This window comes from Taurulus bubalis (genome assembly GCF_910589615.1).
Source record: "Taurulus bubalis genome assembly, chromosome: 17".
In the NCBI taxonomy this organism is placed as follows: Eukaryota; Metazoa; Chordata; class Actinopteri; order Perciformes; family Cottidae; genus Taurulus; species Taurulus bubalis.
Window position 1 is genome coordinate 20,322,294 of NC_136605.1, and position 20,246 is coordinate 20,342,539.

General features: G+C 47.8%; 1 protein-coding gene across 1 annotated transcript; it reads right to left on the reverse strand.

The window, feature by feature from the left end:
- Positions 1-58: 58 nt before the first annotated feature.
- On the reverse strand, positions 59-12,933 carry epn2 (epsin 2; the record flags this gene model as incomplete). The annotated part of the gene is made up of 9 exons (XM_079233142.1): positions 59-3,541; positions 3,977-4,204; positions 4,907-4,999; positions 5,313-5,465; positions 5,853-5,973; positions 6,179-6,283; positions 6,408-6,520; positions 11,531-11,685; positions 12,503-12,933. The coding sequence occupies 9 exons, from the start codon at positions 12,931-12,933 to the stop codon at positions 3,264-3,266; spliced, it is 1,677 nt and encodes a 558-aa protein (XP_079089268.1). The 3' UTR covers positions 59-3,263.
- Positions 12,934-20,246: the final 7,313 nt, after the last annotated feature.

A 20,246-nucleotide genomic window follows, 5' to 3' on the forward strand; every position in this document is an offset into this window, starting at 1 on the left:
ATTGAGCTTCGCACATTTTTAAAGAAACACACAAAGGACTCAGGCGCTGGAGTGACGGAGCTGAAGTGATACACATTTTTATTTTTCAACCAGCGCAGCTACACTTGTCCTCATCCGACAGGGAGCGGCCCGCTGCCTTCGCTTGTTTTGTTTTTAGATGCCGTTAAAATACCACGGTGACTTTTTCCTACAAAAACCCATTACACAGAATAATAAGGTATACAGAGGAAACAGTATGTTACAATAGTACAAATGATAAATTATATTATACAGTTATAATGCCAACAGGTTGAGCACGTATCCGATTTAAAAAAAAAAAAGTAAAGAAAGAAAAGCAGCCTGCTCCCAGTACTATGAGAAGGGTAAATAGACAGACATGGAACAGGTTAAAGGAGGCTGTTTATGCATATAAAGACAGGCGGTCCATCGGGGCGGTTAGTCTTGATAAAAGCAGAGTGAATACAAAGTAACACACACTTCACTGCACCATCGCCACGACTGTGAAACTGTGTCCCGCTGCTGCAGCGGCATCCGACTGTTTCGGGAGTGCTGGACTTTTTTTTTTTATTTCATTGCATCCATAACAATCTTTCTTGTGACGTCAAAGGTCAAAGGTCAGGCCGCAGTGAAATCAAGGCCAGTGAGAGAGGTGACACGTCTCAGCAAGAATATCATGGTAGCATTTCAATAAACAAGACTTTATTAGCAAATTGAAACTTTGCACAGAAAAACACATCAAGTCTTCTTTTTTTTTTTTACTTTTTCAACTCCCAAATTTTTGCATATATTTTAGTTGAGATTAAAAATGTTTGCTGCTGGTCTGCACGCAAGTGTCTCATCCATTCATCCAGGACCCCCCCAAGCATAAAAGTCATCATCACCACCCTCATCATCATCTTTTAAAAATCATACACACGGTTGGAGCTGCCCCTCCTTTTGCCTGAGAGAAAAGAAGGTCTGTGTTTAGTGGGAACACCGAGGGTCCTGCGGCGTAGCGATCATACCACAGCAGACCAGGAGGGGGCGCCAACTCACACCAAAAGGAAAGAAAAACACCCCTTCCACAGTAATAACACTGGCAGTGATAAACAGAACCGAAGAGAAGGAGTACAAGTGACCTAAGGAGAAGGATTCATCAGCTATATTTCATCAACCCACTTCTCCAACCGATAGAAGACAAAGACGCTCAGCTCGCTGTCAGTAAATGTGCCGATATCCAGCCAACAGTAACACTTTCCTCCACAAACTGTAAAATAGCTCTAAAATATAAAACGCTTATAACAATGGATCCATAAACAGAAAAATAAAGAAACGTCAGTGAAGTGTGACCCCTACTGTTCAAACTACTCAAAGTACGACACCCTCAGAAATCACAGTCGCTATGACTTTGGTAACAGTTGTGCTTCTGAGAGAAGAGAATGACATCGCCTACCCATAGGGTGAAAGAAACAAAAGCTACAATGACAGAAAATGGACAAGAGAGAGAGAATGAAGATGCTACACGGCTCCGCTAGTACACAGCTCCAAAACTCTGAAAAGGCTCGGCTATGGATTTACATCTAACGAGTAAAATAACGAAAAATGAACAACTGCTGTTTACGTGACACGTCTCGCTGTTGTCTGATTCCCTGTGCTAACATTAGACCCACCCTGGAACAAGCGTGTGTGTGTGCGTGTGTGTGTGTGTGCGCACCAGGTGATGTTCTTGTGGGAAGATTAGCCGCAGTAATCCCCTCGGGAGGTAAACTGTCTTCGCGCTGACATGCTCTTTAAACCCAGAGCTTTCTTTGAAAACCATACTAACACTCCTTGATATGTGGTTGCGCACACAACACACACACACACACACACACACACACACACGTACACACACGCTCTCTCGCTCTCTCTTAAGGCTGCAGATGTCTTCCTCATCCCCCCGTTTTGACTTTAAACTACACTTTACTGAGTGAGAAATGAAAAAAAAAACTTGCTCATTAAAAAGTACACTTGGAAGCTAAACGTATCTCTCATGCAAACTGTGTGCGCACGCACACACACACACACACTCACACACTTCCCTTTGATCCTAGAAACAAAACTAAAAGGAGGAAGAAACCAAAAAAAATGTCCCATGATGCATCACTGCATCCAAATGTTCAGATAGCAGAATACTGATGCCATCACAGCTCATGTCTTTTTCTTTAAAAACAAAAAAAACAAAGGGGGGCGATTTAGTGACGGTTACATCAACATGTGGCTGTTAGTATCGAGCAGTAACAGTACACGTGCACGTGCACGTGAGCGCGCGCACACACACACACAAAAACATTGCGGTTACGCATCTTTTCAACCCCAAGGACAAAGGGGCTCACCCCCTTTTTGATAAGTGTTCATTGTTAGTCCCGTGAGCCCTGGAGGTCAAAGTTCACGTGGAGGGTTGAGGGGGGGGGGGGTGGGCGGGGTCCGAGTTTGACTGACAGTAAGCGACCAGGCGAGAGTTGTGACCGAGTGGTTACCGAAAGACGAGGCAGTGTGTGGTACGAGCCTCCCTCCCTTAGCTAAGGTGTAACGGTGAGCCCAACAGTCGCTGACAGAAGAAAGAAAAAGACAAATTTGTGCAAAATCCCTGCTTAGTAACACACACACACACACACACACACAAGAGTATAAACACATCTGACCATCTCTCATCCGTACTCCAGTGTGTGCAAGTAAAACCCACTGGAATATACACAGTGTAAAAGTACTGAGATGTGCACACACACACACACACACACACACACACACACACACGCACACACACACACACACACACGCACACACACCGGCTGACAGGGCTTATAAAAGATTAGCTCTAGTGAAGAGATAAGATCCTGGCGTTAGTATGGTCAGACTGTCTTGTCACTCCACCACAGAAGAAGAAAACGAGCAGTCCCAGGGGGAGGGAGTGAGGGAGTGGACACGAGAGGAGGGCGGAGGAGGGGAGGAGGGACCGGCTCCTGTCCCGCCTCTGTGCGGAAAAACTGTAAACGCCACTGCTGCTCTGGAGGTCTGGCCTCGTCTTCGCCTTCGTCGCATCAGTGTGGAACACGCGGGGCTCGGCAGCTTGTAGCATCGAGACAAAGAGACGGGGGAGGAGTGTGTTATGAGCTGTTATGAAGGGGTAAATGGGATAAGACATCTCCTTGTTCATCTTGAAGCTTCTTAGGGAGCCAAAGTGGAAGAGAGGAAGTGAGGAGGAGGGGTTACTCTGGGGCGAGTCGTTCTTCCCTCCCCCCCCCTCACAAAAGGAAGGGGTTGGTGGTCCCGCCGGGCTGCGCCCCGGTTTGGGGCGGCATGCTCATCAGAGGCTGCGGGATGGACATCCCCGTGTTCATCCCCATGGAGCGGGCCATGGCGATGGGCTGCTGCGGCGGCGGCGCGGCGGAGACGGCCATGGGCTCGACGGCGCCGAAGCCGGAGGGCATGGGGCTGACCCGCATCTGGTTGAGGGTGGGGGGCGCCGGCTGGGTCACCTGGAAGGGGTTGGCGTGGGCCGCTCCAGCCGGAGCAGAGCCGCCTGAACAAAAAGAAAGACAGTTTAAAAACACCACAGTGATGCGGCGCGGCCATCTTGATGACTGCTGGTACGGAAGGGGCGGGGCCAAAGAGGGGCGACACACCAAGAGTTTACTCGCTCGACTTTATGTGGTAAATTCGTGTCATTCGCCTTTTCGCGGTGGAAATGGGGGCGTGGCTTTACTCCGTGAAAACAGTCACCGTTTCCGCCATCCACCATTTAAATAACGACTAGTTCTGCTTTATACTTGTTGTGGAAGTCGCACAAACGCCATCGTGTCTGGGTTCATAATATTAAATTAAACCAAACCTTAACCTTGAGTTCTTAAACTAAACCGCAACCATTCGTGCATTGACTTTACATGTAATCTACTCGTGCGAATACTTCGCAACGCTCCTGTTTCTTCCTCAACTGACAGAACAAACTTCTTCCCACCTGTTGCCAGGAACGGGTTGACGACCGGCGGCGGCTGGGCCGGTTTGGTCACCAGAGAGTCCAGGTTGACCAGGGCGGCGTTGGGACCCAGGAAGGACTCGGGGGTCTTCCTGGTCGGGTTTGAGAAGCCGGACATGGACATGGAGCTGGGCAGCGGGTCGAAGAGGTCCATGCTGCCGCTGCTGGCGAGGCTGGCTTGGGAGAGGATCGAGGCTCCGCCCCCGTCGCCTGGAGGAAGAAAGAAAAAAACAGTTGTATTGTCAAAGACACAACACTGCGGCATCAGGAATGTCTCATCTAGTGCTGAACTGCTCAGGACTCAAGGCCGGCGTGTGGAAGGGTTGTTTACATTTGTGCATTCTAAAAAAAATTAAAAAAAAAGTCAAATAGATATTACGAAATGCATTTCTCGCTCGGCGTAAACTCCAGCGCCCACGCTCGCATTTAACGTGGGAACAAAAACAGGATTTGATGCAATAAAAATGATCAGAAGATGCTCTTCATGTGGAGACATCAGAGGCAGCGGAGACGCGTTCATTAATGCAGCAACACACGCGAGAGGAGACACCGAAGAGGAAAACGGTCTCAGGACACAAACAGCATGGCGGAGCAGCGCTCACGATGAGATCAGACGGGCCCCGCTGTGGATTAAAGGCCCGTAAATCCTGTAGATTCCAGCGGATTCAAACAACTCTGCTGCCTGAGCGCTGTGACCAGACCAGAGCAAAATGCTGTTTTTTTCCCCCCACCGCTTGATACGATTACTGCAACATTTTGATCGCATTTTTGCTCAGGCCTGGTGATGTTTACATAGAAAGACGTCTGTGTTTGATGCCACGTCTCTGCGGACACATTTCAGACACAGAGGCGGGAGGACGGACAACACAGCAGACTCCGTGTCATTAGAGAGACGAAGACAAGGGTGAGTACCAGTGGGGACAGAGGAGGAAGAGCGCAGGCTGTCAAACTCTGAGAAGTCCTCTTTAGACGTACCGTTGGATGTATTGAACAGGTCAAAGCTACCTGAAAGGGGACAACACACACACACACACACACACACACACACACAGATGGAAACACAAAAGTACGAATGAGTATGGATAATTGGGTAAACTTATGGAGAAACATGAACACAATAAGCAAAGTGAAAGCGGATGTGCGTGAGCATCTGTTGATGTTGGTGCCATCTTTTCCATTTCTTAAAAATAGAGACAACTCAAGACTGCAAACATCCACAAAACAAAATCTACAAATGTATTTCCGGCTCGAAAACAGAATCCGCAGACAAAAGTTCCAGTTGACTGGTGGAGACACCACTTCCTCCCCCGATGGTCACCTGTGTTGGAGGTCTTAGGGCGGGTGCCAGCGGAGCCCCAGGGGTCGGCGGCAGGAGTGGAGTTTGCTGCCCAGGGATCGCTGCTCTTCATGGGCGGGACAGAAGGATTGACCCCCCACGGGTCCACGGGGGCGGCTGGCTTGGGTGTAGACCCTGGGGAGAGAGAATCGGGGGTTTGAGGACGGGGGTCAGACAAAGCGGAGAACGGTAGGATAAGAAACGTCGTTCAAAATGTATCCTTCATTTCCCTTTCAACATTTACATTTCCTGCTTTCCCCCCACAGCCTCCTTTCCCCGTCTCCCTCTCCTTCCTCCCCCTCCTCCCCCTCCTCCCCCTCCCTCCCCTGCAGTAATGCCGCTGAGCCAGTGGAGCAGCATTCCTACTTAACAAAGAGTCGCAGGTGGAGAGCAGAGACGACGACGTGCAGAAAAAACGTGGCTCTTCTCAGCGAGCAATGACGGTGTTTTTTTTAAATCGATATCATGTGATCTCATCATCCCCAGTGTGCATTGTGTGCATTGTGTGTATTGTGTGCATACCATAAGAGTGCCAGGGGTCTTCCGGTGCAGCGGCAGCAGCGCCCCCCGCGCCCCACGGGTCAGCACTGGCACTGGCACTAGGCTCCGGGACGCTCATCAGGTCCAGCAGAGAGGACTGTGGCTAGAGAGAGACGGAGAGAGTGACCAGGAGACAATATGAAATAAAGACAAAAGAGGAAAAGGACCAATGGGACGCGAGGAGGAAAGACTGTTTCTCAGCCTAGAAAGTCTAGAAGAATAAGAAGATGGGGAGAGGCGAGGCGGTTTCATGACCGTGATAACTTAACGAGACGCTCTCGTCTCCGTGTGTGTGTGTTTTTTTTTACCTCTCTCTTCTTCTTGGCCAGTTTTGCTGATTCTGGGCCTCCTTTCTTACTCTCCTCCAAGGCCATCTGTAGTCGCAGGTCGTCCCCTCTGCGGATGCGATCCTCCTAAAACACACATACCCCCAGTAAGCAAATAGTATAGGAAAAATAAACAAATGAGCGGCTTTTCGCAGATGTAATTGAACTATTTACGAGTTCAACCACAGTGGGTTCACGCTGGTGCTCCTACCTGCTCCGCAGCCTCTCTGCTCATGGCCAGAGCCAGCTGCAGCTGCAGCTCCTCCTCTCCGCTGGTCTGGGGTCTGGCCTGCTCCAGCTCTGAGCCCGCGTTGGGGGACGTGGCTGAAGAGACATGCAGGGCACACGTTAAGGCCGCGGGACATTCTGCGTGTTATTAATACTGTGTGTGTGTGTGTGTGTGTGTGTGTGTGTGTGTGTGTGTGTGTGTGTGTGTGTTTAGAGGCCTTCTGTGATCCTGTAAGAGACGACAGTTCCATTCAGTTTATTGGATTAGAGCAGGCCATGTGCCAGCAAAATAATAAAATAAAGAACACACCAGACACTGCACGCCATGGTAGAACATGGTAGCGCGCGTACACACACACACACACACACACACACACACAGAGACAGACACAAACGCACGCACGCACACACACACACGGAGACAGACACAGACTCGCACACACACAAAGACAGACACAAACGCACACACAGAGAGACAGACACACTCACACACACACACACACACACACACACACACACTCGGACACACAGACACACACACATACACAGAGAGACAGACACAAACGCACACACAGACAGACAGACAGACAGACACACTCGCACACACACACGGACACACAGACACACACACACACACACACAGAGAGACAGACACAAACGCACACACAGACAGACAGACACACACACTCGCACACACACACACACAGACAGACACAAACGCGCACACACACACACACACACACACTCGGACACACACACACAGAGAGACAGACACAAACGCACACACAGAGACACACACACACACAGAGAGAGACAGACACACTCACTCACACACACACAGGCAGACACACACTCGCACACACACACACACAGAGCCAGACACAAACGCACACACAGAGAGACAGACACACTCACACACACTCAGACACACAGACACAGACACACACAAAGAGAGAGCCAGACACAGACAGACCGACACACTCAGACAGACACACTCTCTCTCTCACACACAGAGACAGACACACACACACACACACACACACACACACACACACACACACACACACACACAGAGCCAGACACAGACAGACACTCAGAGACACACACTCACTCTCTCACACTCACACACACAGTGTGTGACAATGTGCCCGAGTTTTGAAACAGTGGCTTGTGCCGTTTCCGTGGGAACCGCAGCGTGGGAGTTGCCGAGAAGACACGGTGACATCACTGGAGGCACAAGCCTCTTCTCCCCGTCCATCATCACCGTGCTCCATCAGCAATCCGGTTCCGTCCGGTTCTGTGCAGCTGCTCACATACACGGCCGTTGTATTCATTATTAACCATCATGCATTGGAACAAAAACGCGGCGTGCAGATTAAGTCGGAGCGCGTCGGGGTGGGGCGTTCCTCTCAGGCGTTAACGAGGGTCCAGACCGGTCGGGACATGCCCCGCCGCTGATGGAGACACTCCCAAGCCGCACACTGGCTCAGATACTCGTCGCAGCACGAGGACCTCGTGTTACATCATTCTGACGGATGATCTGAACGCAAAAGACACGAGAAGACAAAAACGCAGATCTGACTCATGGTTAGTTTCACTATTTGACACCATTAACATCCTCCACGGGCAACAACACAGTAAAATGTGCCACATCACATGTTTCCGTGATGAGGAAACGGTACAAAACAATTCTTTCGAAAAAGAAAACACTGACATTTTCCTCCCTGAAAGGCCGGGCCTTCCTCGAAATGTCTGCCAACGTAATACTTCATCGTTTGGGGATGTGCACATCTGCTATGTGGCGATTAAGCAGCAGCGTTACAGCATCAATTCTGCAATTCTCAATACTGAATTCACTGCTTCCGTCTGTGCCTCAGATCGGAGTCTTTCTTCTCTTCTCCCTCTAATCTGCTTTTCTATGTCTCCAAGACTCCGTCTCCAGGGGAAAGAGACAAGAGGACCGAGGGTAAAGGTGCGTTTGTTTCGCTGGTGGGACGGCTGCAAATGGAGAGTGAACCCAGCGGTGCTAAAACCGTCACAGAGACAATGAAACCCTGTGAAACCGGCTGGAAATATATAGAAGGGAGCGAAACCAGAAGGTTGTTTATGCTTTATGAGGAAAAGACTAAAATAAAAAAGACAAACGTTCACCAGAAGCAGCATGGCTTCAGGGTCACGCTGTGACCACAAAAAACACGAATGTCTCATCGTTGTGGTGGAGAATTGTATGGTGGAAGTGTTCAAGATCGTTTTAGGGCAAAGTGGTGTCTTTCTTCCATCAATGTGTTACACGCTTCTATCAAGAAGGAACATTTTCTCTGCAAAGACAACGAGCGCTCCAACAACCGCTTATCACCCACGGAGCCACAACAGACACTGCAAAACAAAACCGTTCAATAGAGTCAGAAAGACAAAATAAACAAAACTTAAAGCCAACTAAAACACACCCGTATCTCGCCCACCGCTGTGGGAATGGACCTTATATGGATCATCTCAACGTCTTGGCATTCCTCTCTCTCACACACACACACACACACACACAGCTCTGCTCGTAGAAAAGAAATCACTCTAAAAGAAAGCTTTCTGGGTCATTCTTCTACTGAGTGTGTGTGTGTGTGTGTGTGTGTGTGTGTGTGTGTGTGTGTGTGTGTGTCTCTGAGTGTGTGTGTGTCTGTCTGTCTCTGAGTGTGTGTAGCTGAGTGTGTGTGTGTGTCTGTCTGTCTGTCTCCGAGTGTGTGTATGTCTCTGTGTGTGTGTGTGTGTGTGTGTGTGTGTGTGTGTGTGTGTGTGTGTGTGTGTGTGTGTCTGTCTGTCTCCGAGTGTGTGTAGCTGAGTGTGTGTGTGTGTGTGTGTGTGTGTGTGTGTGTGTCTGTCTCTGAGAGTGTGTGTTTGTGTGTCTGTCTCTGAGTGTGTGTGTGTCTCTGTGTATCTCTCTATGTGTGTGTGTGTGTGTCTGTTTCTGTGTGTGTCTCTGAGAGTGTGTAGCTGAGTGTGTGTCTATCTCTGAGTGTGTGTCTGTCTGTGTGGGTGTGTGTGTCTGTCTGTCTGTCTCCGAGTGTGTGTAGCTGAGTGTGTGTGTGTGTGTGTGTGTGTGTGTGTGTGTGTGTGTCTGTCTCTGAGAGTGTGTGTTTGTGTGTCTGTCTCTGAGTGTGTGTGTGTCTCTGTGTATCTCTCTATGTGTGTGTGTGTGTGTCTGTTTCTGTGTGTGTCTCTGAGAGTGTGTAGCTGAGTGTGTGTCTATCTCTGAGTGTGTGTCTGTCTGTGTGGGTGTGTGTGTGTGTGTGTGTCTGTTTCTGTGTGTGTCTGTCGCTGAGTGTGTGTGTCTGTCTCTGTGTGTGTGTAGCTGAATGTGTGTGTGTGTGTCTGTCACTGAGTGTGTGTGTGTGTCTGTCACTGAGTGTGTGTGTCTGACTGTGTGTGTGAGTCCGGTTGTTCCTCGTGTCTTCATCTTAAATCCCTGCCGTGTAACGACACAGAGGGGTTGTATCTCAGGGTGTCGACCAGAAACACCAGAACCAGAACCAGAACCAGAACCCGATGAGTGAGGCCCGATTTTAAAATCCTCTTTGTTTTCAAACACTTTCAAGGCATTTTGAGTTGAGCAGAGAAAACGTTTCCCGACCGTCTGGAGGATGAGAGACGGCTGAAGGGGAAGAATGACAACTAAACGCTCCTCCTGTATTTACACATGGTGCTCGACAGAAAATACTGGGAGCCCTGGACACACACACACACACACACACACACACACACACACACACACACACACAGACACACAGACACACACAGTGTTCGCTTGAAAGGAACTGAAACTGCTGAACATTCACGTTAACTCGAATCGACTGATCTTTAAAAAGCAATTAACGATTTTAACCTTTACACAGAAAATGAACGGCATCACGGAACTAGAAGGAAGAAGGAAAACCCTCCGGGGGAAACGACATTCTTAGAATATATTCAGGCTCTGTCGACACACACAGGGGTGTAGGTGTGTGTGTTGGAAAAGGTCAAGCACACATCAGGCTGCGGGGTCGTTCTAGGTCACCAGCAGTCACACTTGCCGGGCCGTTCATTCACACCCCGCCTGGACAACAATACTCGAAAAAGTTCAGACTGGAATCCGAAAAAATCCCCCCTGGTGGAAACACCCACAGCGAAGCCCCTCCCTCACTCCTATTGGCCCGTCTCTCCCTCAGTCTCTGATGACTCAGCCGCTGGAGCTTCCGCCTCTGAGCCGCACACTCAAACGCAACGCACACGCAGGAATGTGAACCACAAAGAAACACACACAAAAAACAGGCTGCGTGCAACACGTAGGATTCCACGCATGGGGGGGGCACACACACACACACACACACACACACTGTGATCCTGCTGTGCACAAAGGACTCGGGGGGGTCAGAGGATGAAAGGATAAGAAGCAGAGGTTCACTCTTTCATTTCAACTTCTCCATTCTTCCCCTCTACGCGTTACCCCATTTCCTGACCGGGATTTCTGTTTCTTTTCAGCGCCCTCCCTCCCTCCTTCCCTCCTTCCCTCCCTCCTGAAGGAGAAACGAGTACTGGTAGATACTCCATAACAGAAACACAACCCCAGGTATGAGGATCATTCCTAGCTTCGGTGAAGACATAAGCCTAAGAGGGCAGGAGTGATACGAGCCAAACATGCAGCGTCACTGCACACTTCATTGACAAAAAACAGACATGTCTTCTCTGTTCCCTCGTCTTTCTTCCCACCATGCATCTCTTCTTCGTCCGTCCCATGTCTCTCCCTCACCGCGTCCCTGGAGGAGCGAGCGGATCATTGAAAAGAGGAGCAGATTCCTCTGTCATGTGGATGATAGAAGCTGGGCTTCCTCTTCTGTGTGTGTGTGTGTGTGTGTGTGTGTGTGTGTGCTGAGGAATGCAGCCCTACTGCGGGACTCCAAGCCAGAGACAGAACAGGGGGAGGGGCAGGTTGTTCAGGATGTAGGCCAAAGTTCCACAAACTGGGACTCCGAACCGAATAATGGGATATTTTTGTATTACATGTGGAGCTTAAACATATGGGATGATCTGTGTGTGTGTGTGTGTGTGTGTGTGTGTCAACTATGAGATAATACTCACAGCCATGGTAGGAGGCAGGTGAGCCCTCTGACCGGCCGTACTCTTCGCTGTAGGAGGTGGAGAGGTTGGGCTGAGACGAGCCTCGGCCGAAGCCCATCTGACTGCTCCCTGTGGACACCTGGGCCATGCGCTCTTTGGTCTTCAAAGCTTGAGACCTAGTGAGACAACAGACATTTAGAAAACACCGGCATAGGATCGAGTCAAGATCCTTGTCATTGTGAGAGTGACGTCCAAAAATGGAAACAACACAAGTATGAAGAAAAATAAGTGACGTATGTTTCCAAAAGCCAGCCTGAAAACTGAGCTTTTAAATAGTTTCCAGTTCTAAAAGCATGAATTAGAATTACACATGCTGCCAAACAAAACGAGGAAGCACACCAATTTGGGCAGAATCTGGAAAAAGACAGATGGGTAAACAAAACAAAACAAATGAATGACATACAAGTAGGAAGCCGTTTGCAGGTGTCATCTTAAATCACTTTCTAAACTCAGTTATTCAGCAACATCTTTAAGTACAGCCGCAGAGAAACCACCAATAGTTAAAGCTCTGAATGTTGAATATCGCTCCTGGTAAGCGACTGCAACCGTTTGCACTTCTAACCAATCGGGGGAGGTTTACTGTAAATGGGCAAAACAGCCGAGGAGACCGTACCATGACGTCCTAGAGACCAACGGTTGCTTTGAAAAACTACTCAAGAGATTCTTTGTATTAAAGCGTCCCCTCAGCGTTAATGAAATGGGACGCGTTGAACGCATGAAGTGGTGCCAAGCTCTGATGTGGTTCGGTTAGAAATTGATATTAATTAACATTCAGATAGCCTGCGTGCGAGTGTGTCGGCCATCTTTCTCTCCTCTCTTTTAAGTCACGATGTTGGACGACGGTGCCTTTAATCGTCCCCACCCCAATATGCATAAACACAAGGTGACCCCTAGCCGCTGTGCATGGGTTCAGACCCGTTCCCCAAAGCTTACCTCTCCCCTTTGAGCCGCTCCTCGTCTTTGAGGAGGACCACCAGCTGCTTGCTCTTCTCCCGGACGTTGATGCCCTGGTCCTTTCCGTCCCGGTCGATGTACTGGAAGTCCTTCAGGGTCTGGATGGCGAAGATGTTCTCCTTGCACTGCAGCGCCACGCGCTCTGAGCCCGTCTTGATCAGGTAGTCCAGCAGGGTGAGCGCCTTGTAGACGTGGCGCCAGTTCTTGCCGTGGTCGTTGAGCCGCTTCCAGATCATGCTCATGATCTCGCTGAAGGCGACCACGTTGTAGGTGAGGTCGGCGATCTCGGACATGAGCGAGGACGACGGGCCCCAGGGGTCGTTGGAAGTGGACTCGCGGACCTTCTTCTCGGCGTCCGAGTAGTTGTTCACCATGTTCTTCATCTGCCGGCGGATGGTGGAGCTCGGCATGGCGGCGGCGGCGGCGGGGACGGGACGCCGACGGCGCTCGCTACGGACGGGTGTAAATGTGTGTGCGTTCGTTATGTGTCTATGCGCCCGTGTCCTTTTCTCAAGGCACGGCCGGTGGCGGAGTGTATGCGGAAATCTTCTAGTGTGCGTTTGTGTTTGTATATATTATGAGGCTTCTCCAGGCCAGCGCAGTGTTCCTGAGTCCTCCAGAGCGGCGTCTGTTAAAACCATCTCCAAACGCACAGTGCTGGCTGCACACGTGGCCGCGCCATCACCTGGGACAGACAGACAGAACGCAGGTTAGCGGCGGGAAGAGAACAACAAGGGGACGTGGGGGAAAGGGAACAGAAGAGGAACGAGGAAAGTTTCGCTGCAGCCAAGCTGAGAGAGCAAACGCTTCCTTGTTGAGCTGCCCACATGCGAGCGTGCCAACAGCTTAGCATTCGCTGTAGCGCTGCGATAACATCACGTTCCTCTTCAACAGATGCATGCAGACAAACCCAACTCCCCAAGTAGACGCTGCTGAAGGAAGAAAAACTACTTCTCATGAGTGAGACGTTACAGAAAAAGTTGGATTTATATTTTAGACACTGTTTTGATTTCAATTACTGCCAAAAACATCCGGTAAAGTCTCCGGTCTAGTCAAGATTTCCTTTTTTAAATGTGTTATTGTAACCCTGATTTCCACACCTAAACAATGAGACTGCGATTCATATTCATAAGAGCAGCTGTAGTGCCTTCCTTTTTGAGACAAAACAGGTTTCATACTTTCACGCTTAGATAAGCAATTTCCATGTGCTCACAAGAACCTGCCTCCTCCTCCTTATCATGCAGGGCCACGGCGTGGTGACCAACAATTGTGTTTCCACTCTTGTATTCTCACTCGAGCGTGTTGCAGTAACGTTGTATAATATATATATATATATATATATATATATATATATATATATATATATATATATACACACACACACACACACACCGGGGTGGGCTTGAAATAGAAGAAAGAAAACTATCGGTGGGAACCAATTGGAACATCCATGTCATGAAAAACATCTCTGATAATCATTAATGCACAATTGCTTTTTAATAAGAAGAGACTCACAGGATAATAATGTCACACTGGTCCACTGTAACAGAGGTAAACCAAAATCTACCGAGAGTTGTTGTTGTTGGCTTTGTGGATAAAATGCCCCAAATTCGAGGCTGCTCCGGTCGGTATCTGACGGCATTCATTCTGTATAGTTTCATCGATGGTCTCTATTTGATGGAAAAGATTGATAACAGCAGAATCAACGTTTGTGTAGAAAGGGAAAGCTGGCGGGATGCTGTTGTGACAAATCAGGCCGGCATGCCGTCTAAAAGTCACAACTGGGGCGGCATCACACCGGCTTGATTTGGTGCCGGTGTGATGAGGGCTCTTCTGTAGAAAAGGCGTTCAGAGAGAGTGGAATAAGTTGCATGAGCTGCCAATACATGATAACTCTTTAATCTCTTAGAGACTTAATATGTAATGTTGTTAAGGTGAGTAAATAATATAAGTAACGCTGTGATAACAACAAAGTGTGTCTGCAGGAGCACCTACCTGCTACATGTATTTCCCCAAAAGGCAACTTCTGCAGAGACTTGTAGCACAAAAACTATCGCTGTCACGGATTCAAAGTTTTGCTGACTAAATTTCAGACGATTTATATTCTAACACGGCTTTTATCTCTGCTGTTTTCCATCACTGCAGTATTCGATATTCCTGTGAAGGGATGCCACAACAATGAGTGAGTAAAAACGCGTTTCCACCTTTTGGTGGGTGGCGGAGGAAATGAACCATTTCCAGTCTGAAGATGACTACCAGGAGCGTCTGATGACTCCTCTGTTCTGTTTCTACCAGATCAGCAGCCCAGCTGTTAATCACTTCCTGACACACACACCCACACACACACCCACACGAATGGAAATCGTGTGGCGACGCACAGCTGTGCGATCTACACTAACAACCACACGCAGACTCTCTTGAGTGTGAAGCAATAAGTCACTTCAGTGTGTAACATAAAAGTTACGAAACAGCCATTTCCCGTCATATGGGCCTTCTGTTTACCGAGTAGTGTCCCTATGTTTACGTGCTTGGAAAGAAAAAGTCGATTCCAATGAAATATGATATCGTAATACGGTTTGAGCTCGGATGCAAACGGACCACAGACGGATCTCCTCGGCGTAATCATTACATTTATCTACATTTATTTATCCACGCAACATTTCCTGGGCGCGCACACACACACACACACACACACACACACACACACCAATCCCCCGCTACTGCCATGCACCACATTGACATAAAATGAAAATGTACTAAATGTAGTGTTTTTTTTTTTAATGTTTTAAATAAATTGCAGCGTAGCTCTTTTCGTGCCACCGCGTCTCTCGGGAGACCCGGGATGACTTATCCTATTCAGTAATCTGATCCCTGCACCAAGCGTGCACCGACATGCCCCACAACCTAATGCCTTCACGAACAGAGGGAGAGTGTTGAGAGTGATCAGCAGTCTGTGCAGTGGGCTCCCCGTTGAATGCAACAGTTAAAATGGTTCACCAAAAACAAAATAGAAGTAGCAAGTTGTTCTTTTACCAATGCGTTTGGATGGGTTTGTCTCAGGGAGAGCTTCCTGTCTAGCAATGCCTTGGAAAGACAGCTGTGGGGACGAGGAGGAGTGTGAGTGTCGAGGGGCAACTTGGCACATCCCCTAAATTTACTAAATGCAAATGAAATGTGATTCCTGTGATATCCCTCCCCCCCCCAAAAAAAAGGTTCCTTCGTCACTCTGCATCCACATGAATGCAGCTCAGACCAAATGACACATCTGCTGCTATAATCACCTATTCACCAATGGCAGACAGGAGGAAGAGAGGAGAGTCTGTCTCGTCCATCCCAGACCTCCAGACCTCCCGGAACAACCCCCACCAACAGACACCGCTGGCCCGCCTTCCTTCAGCCCTTCTGTGCTTCGATCACTCCAGCCCAGAAGAGGCGACAACGACACACAATACTTGTGTGTGTAGAAATAAATATCCACGTGTCATCGCGTCTGAATGATGTATACCATGACGCCCCGTTATTGCCATAAAAATCTGTTAGTCTAGGGTCGACTTCCCGCAGCTTCAAATGAACCCACGCTGGTTGAAGAAATTTGAGAAGAAATTAACAAAACTGGCTAAATAATGGCATCGACTCACGGCAGTCCTCTTGCCCTCGTTCATAATAATACTCGTTATAATTCAATTAGTGCTCCAGAAGTATACTTGTAGATATGTTTGTCATACAGCCTCATGGCAATCCTTCATTCAACATGAATGGATTTCCACTACATCCTCCACCTCCCTACATGTTGTGTTTTTGTTCCTTAATATTAGTTATGTTGACATCAATTCGTCACGTTCACGTCAAAGCTCTTGACCATGAATGCTCAGAGACGGACAGAACTGTAGCATCAGCAGAGAACTGACAGAAAGGCTCTGTCCGGAGTCAGCCTGTTTTTTTTGTTTTTTTGAGAAAGAGAAATGTACGTCATTGCAATACATTAACCACATAATCTCCACAGTGGATTAAGACAATACAGTTAAGAGCACCTGTGCATGCAAAGACATTCAAAGTGGGCCCAACTGTGGAATCCAGTTTTAACCAAATAAGATACTGATAACATTAGTATCAGGTCTGTGCCTCTTTGGGGAATATTTGTTTTTAGCCACAACAAAAAGCAATAAAATGTAATGTTGTAATGTTTACAATTGTTACTTTTAAAGTAGCTGCAGAAAAATAAAGCACGAAATGCCGGTGGACAATAATACTCCACATGTTTTACTCTCATTTCCCATGCAAACCTTCTAGCAGCAATAGTCCCTCTGTATTAGAAAGTGCATAAAAGAGTATTAAAAGCTATTATTTTGAGTATATAATGAATGCATGGAACAGACTGATGACATGTCGATCTAATGTTGTGGTTGTGTTGCATTCCTTTGGGCACAACAAGACCTGATCTGCACGACTACTATCGGGGCGGATCACATAATTTCTGACCGGTCACTTTCTGATCCCGTTTGTTGCTACCTGTAGAGCCATGTCAGCCATCAAAAAATGCCTGATTGCACTTGTTTAAAAACACTGGAACCTTGCAGCGTGGCGAGTGCCTGACCTACACATGAACTGCAGAGCACACAAACAGTGGATGACAGGAACTATACAAATACACTAATCACATCGGGGTCTGTGGAAAAGCATGAACCTGGCTGAGCAGAGGACTCGCCTTGTTGCCAGTAGAGGGAAACACACACACATACATATACATATACATATATATATATATATATATATATATATATATAAATAATAGAGATTGAGAAAAGAAAGCGTAGCGTGTGAGAGGATGCCAAGACATACAGGTAAATGTCTGCACAGACGCGAGAAGACCAGCAGCCAAATCCATTCTGCGTGTGCAGTGCGCCAGTATCTGGGTGTGTCTTGGCTAAACCCAGGTAAACTGTGATTAGCATTAAGGGTTGAGGAGCAGTACGCAGAGAACAGGTCTACCTTGCCAGGCCCACACGAGAGCGAAGCTGATCTGTCTAGAGATAGAAGGCTTGCACAACCAGGTGCCTCCATGTGGGACAATATATGTGTGTGTGTGTGTGTGTGTGTGTGTGTGTGTGTTATGAAAGAGAGAGGGAGAGGAGCGTGTGCAACAGCGTGACATCAAGTTATCCAGCCAGCTCCTTCCCCATCCATGTACTTCTTTTGAGCTCCATTTGAGTGTAACCACAAGCAACCTACACCAGTAATTAATCCTCAACCAGTCAGATAATCCAACCCAAACTAACAATCATATCAACTAGAGCCCCCGTAGTAAATCAAAAGCACAAACATGCCTCCCAAAAGTCTTTAAAGTGAGTGTGAGAGAGGAGGAAAAGGCACCTTCTGATCGGCATGTCCTATATCCCCCCAACCCCTCCCTTGTTGTTTGTCGTCCTGCCTGACCGCATGGGAGACAAAGCCAAGTCAGGGAAGGGAGGAGGCCGGTGATGATGCGTCTGTCACCCACTGTGAATGACATCTCACCCCGACAACAGACAAAGCCCTGCCCCTCTCTCCCGGGCCACGTTCACAGGAGCTCAGTGCGGCTCTGAATGCCAAGCTAGCACCTCAACATCAGCCTCTCCGACTATACCCACGGAAATAAATAAACCCTATTACTGTGCAGTGTCTTTCTGCATCCCTCGCTACCTGTCTAGCTACCTCCCTACCTGTCTAGCTACCTCCCTCCCTCCCTCCCCACCTGTCTAGCTAGCTAGCTCCCTCCCTCCCTACCTCGTTAGCCGATAGGAAACGGAGCAGAGTAAACAGACAGCGCCCACACTGAAGAATTTCCCGAAAAAAAAATCTAAATAAGTACAAGGACATCAAGTTTTGCCGTCATGACTCACACTAGTGTGATCTCATTCAGCAGCCTGCACCTTCAAAAGCATGTCGCATCGACCGAGGAGACCATACAATCAAGTTATTCCTAAAAATAAACAAAAGGAACAAAATCACGGCGTTTCATTGAATCGATGTGATTGATAGCGCGCGAGCTAAAGCAGCGCTAGCTGACATTAGAGACGTTATATGTCTAATTAATTAACTTATAATGCCCTCGTTGAATTGCGACATAATTCTGGGTTTTGCGCAACGTCACTTTTAAACCCAGTCTGCTTGTTACCAACGGTTACCGCTAACTATTAGCGAGCTGAGCGCGAGCTAGGGAGCAAACGGACGTTAACTCGCTCGCGCTGATTTAGTTCATTCGGGCGGTTGGAAGAAAACAAAAAGTGTACAACTCAACTTAAAGTGTGTTTTATTAAATATTACGTCCCACTTGTATAGTCATGCTCCTAAACACAAACACAAGCCGTTGATTAAAGTTAAACTTAGCTTAAGAGAAGAAAAAAAGTTGGTTCGAAGCTAGCATTGCTTAAAAATGCCAAATCTGGTTTTAATGGACACATTAAACGGATGAACGCGAAGCTTTCCCGTTTATTAGATCCGCCGCTAAACCCGCAACTATTCGGCGGGTGTTTTTTTCTGCGTTAAAACGTCCAAAACTAGCGTGCAGCCTAAGCTAGCTTGCGGTGCTTTAAGCTAGCAGCGGAGACGGAGACATCACCGAAGGACACGCAAAACAAAACAACTCCACTGTCTTCAAAAGCCGACGTTAACTTACCATAGTATGAGTCGGGCTAACGATGCGCGGGGTTCGGCTGGTAATCCAGAGGCGTGGGCCCATAAACGGGTTCCGTTAAATCCAACCGGGGAAGGATGGTGAGGGGAACAAAATCAAGACGGAGTACTTTTTTTTTTTTGGAGCTTGTTGCGCCTCCGCCGAGCTAAGTGTTGCTAACGCTGAGCCAGCTGAAGCTACACGTATCTCCTCCTCCAGAACATGGCGGGCGGAGGGGGAGGAGGAGGAGGGGAGGAAGCCGGGAAGGGTGTGACCAAGGCGGGGAGAACGAGCGACCCCCCCCCCCCCCGCTGAATGCCTTGTCATGTCAGCCGGTCATGAATGTAAATGAGTCCCCCATCGTGATAATTCACTTATCTGATCCCCACGTTTCAAAAGCACATGCAACAGGGTGGGCCCTGCTTCTGGGTCTGTCGACTAGAACAACAGTCACTGACTCCCAGGACATTTCACCTTCAACTCCCTTTGCACCATCTTTTCTTTATTACAATACACTTTCATTTTATAATATACTTGTTTTAAAAGTACTGTTACCTGGTTGTTGTTGGCCATAATTATCTTTAAATTATGTCTCGATTATTGCATTATGTTTATTGTGTTTATGGTTTTTATTGTTTTATTCTTTGTCTATTTTGATTGTTATGCACCTTTCACCTCGTCAAATATATGATAGGTACTTATTTTAACTTTAATATTACATTCTACTGTAGATCCAATTGTTTTATATTCATGCTCCCATTTATTGCACTCTGTTTATTGTTAAATGTTATGCACCTCCTGCCAGGACAAATTCCTTGTATGTGAAAACGTACATGGCAATAAATGGTTCTGATTCTAATTCTAATTATAGGATTGTTAAATTAAAATTTTAAATAGCATTAAAAGGACTTAAGGAGTCTGTGTGCTTGAACTGACCTCTCAAGTAAATCAGGTTCCTCCTGGGGCCACTTGTGCCGTTTACTTCCCTTTAAATAAAAGTTATCAGTCACAAAATGAGTACAATACATAGGCTTGGTGCACAAGCAAGTGCACTGTCTGTGTGTGTGTGTG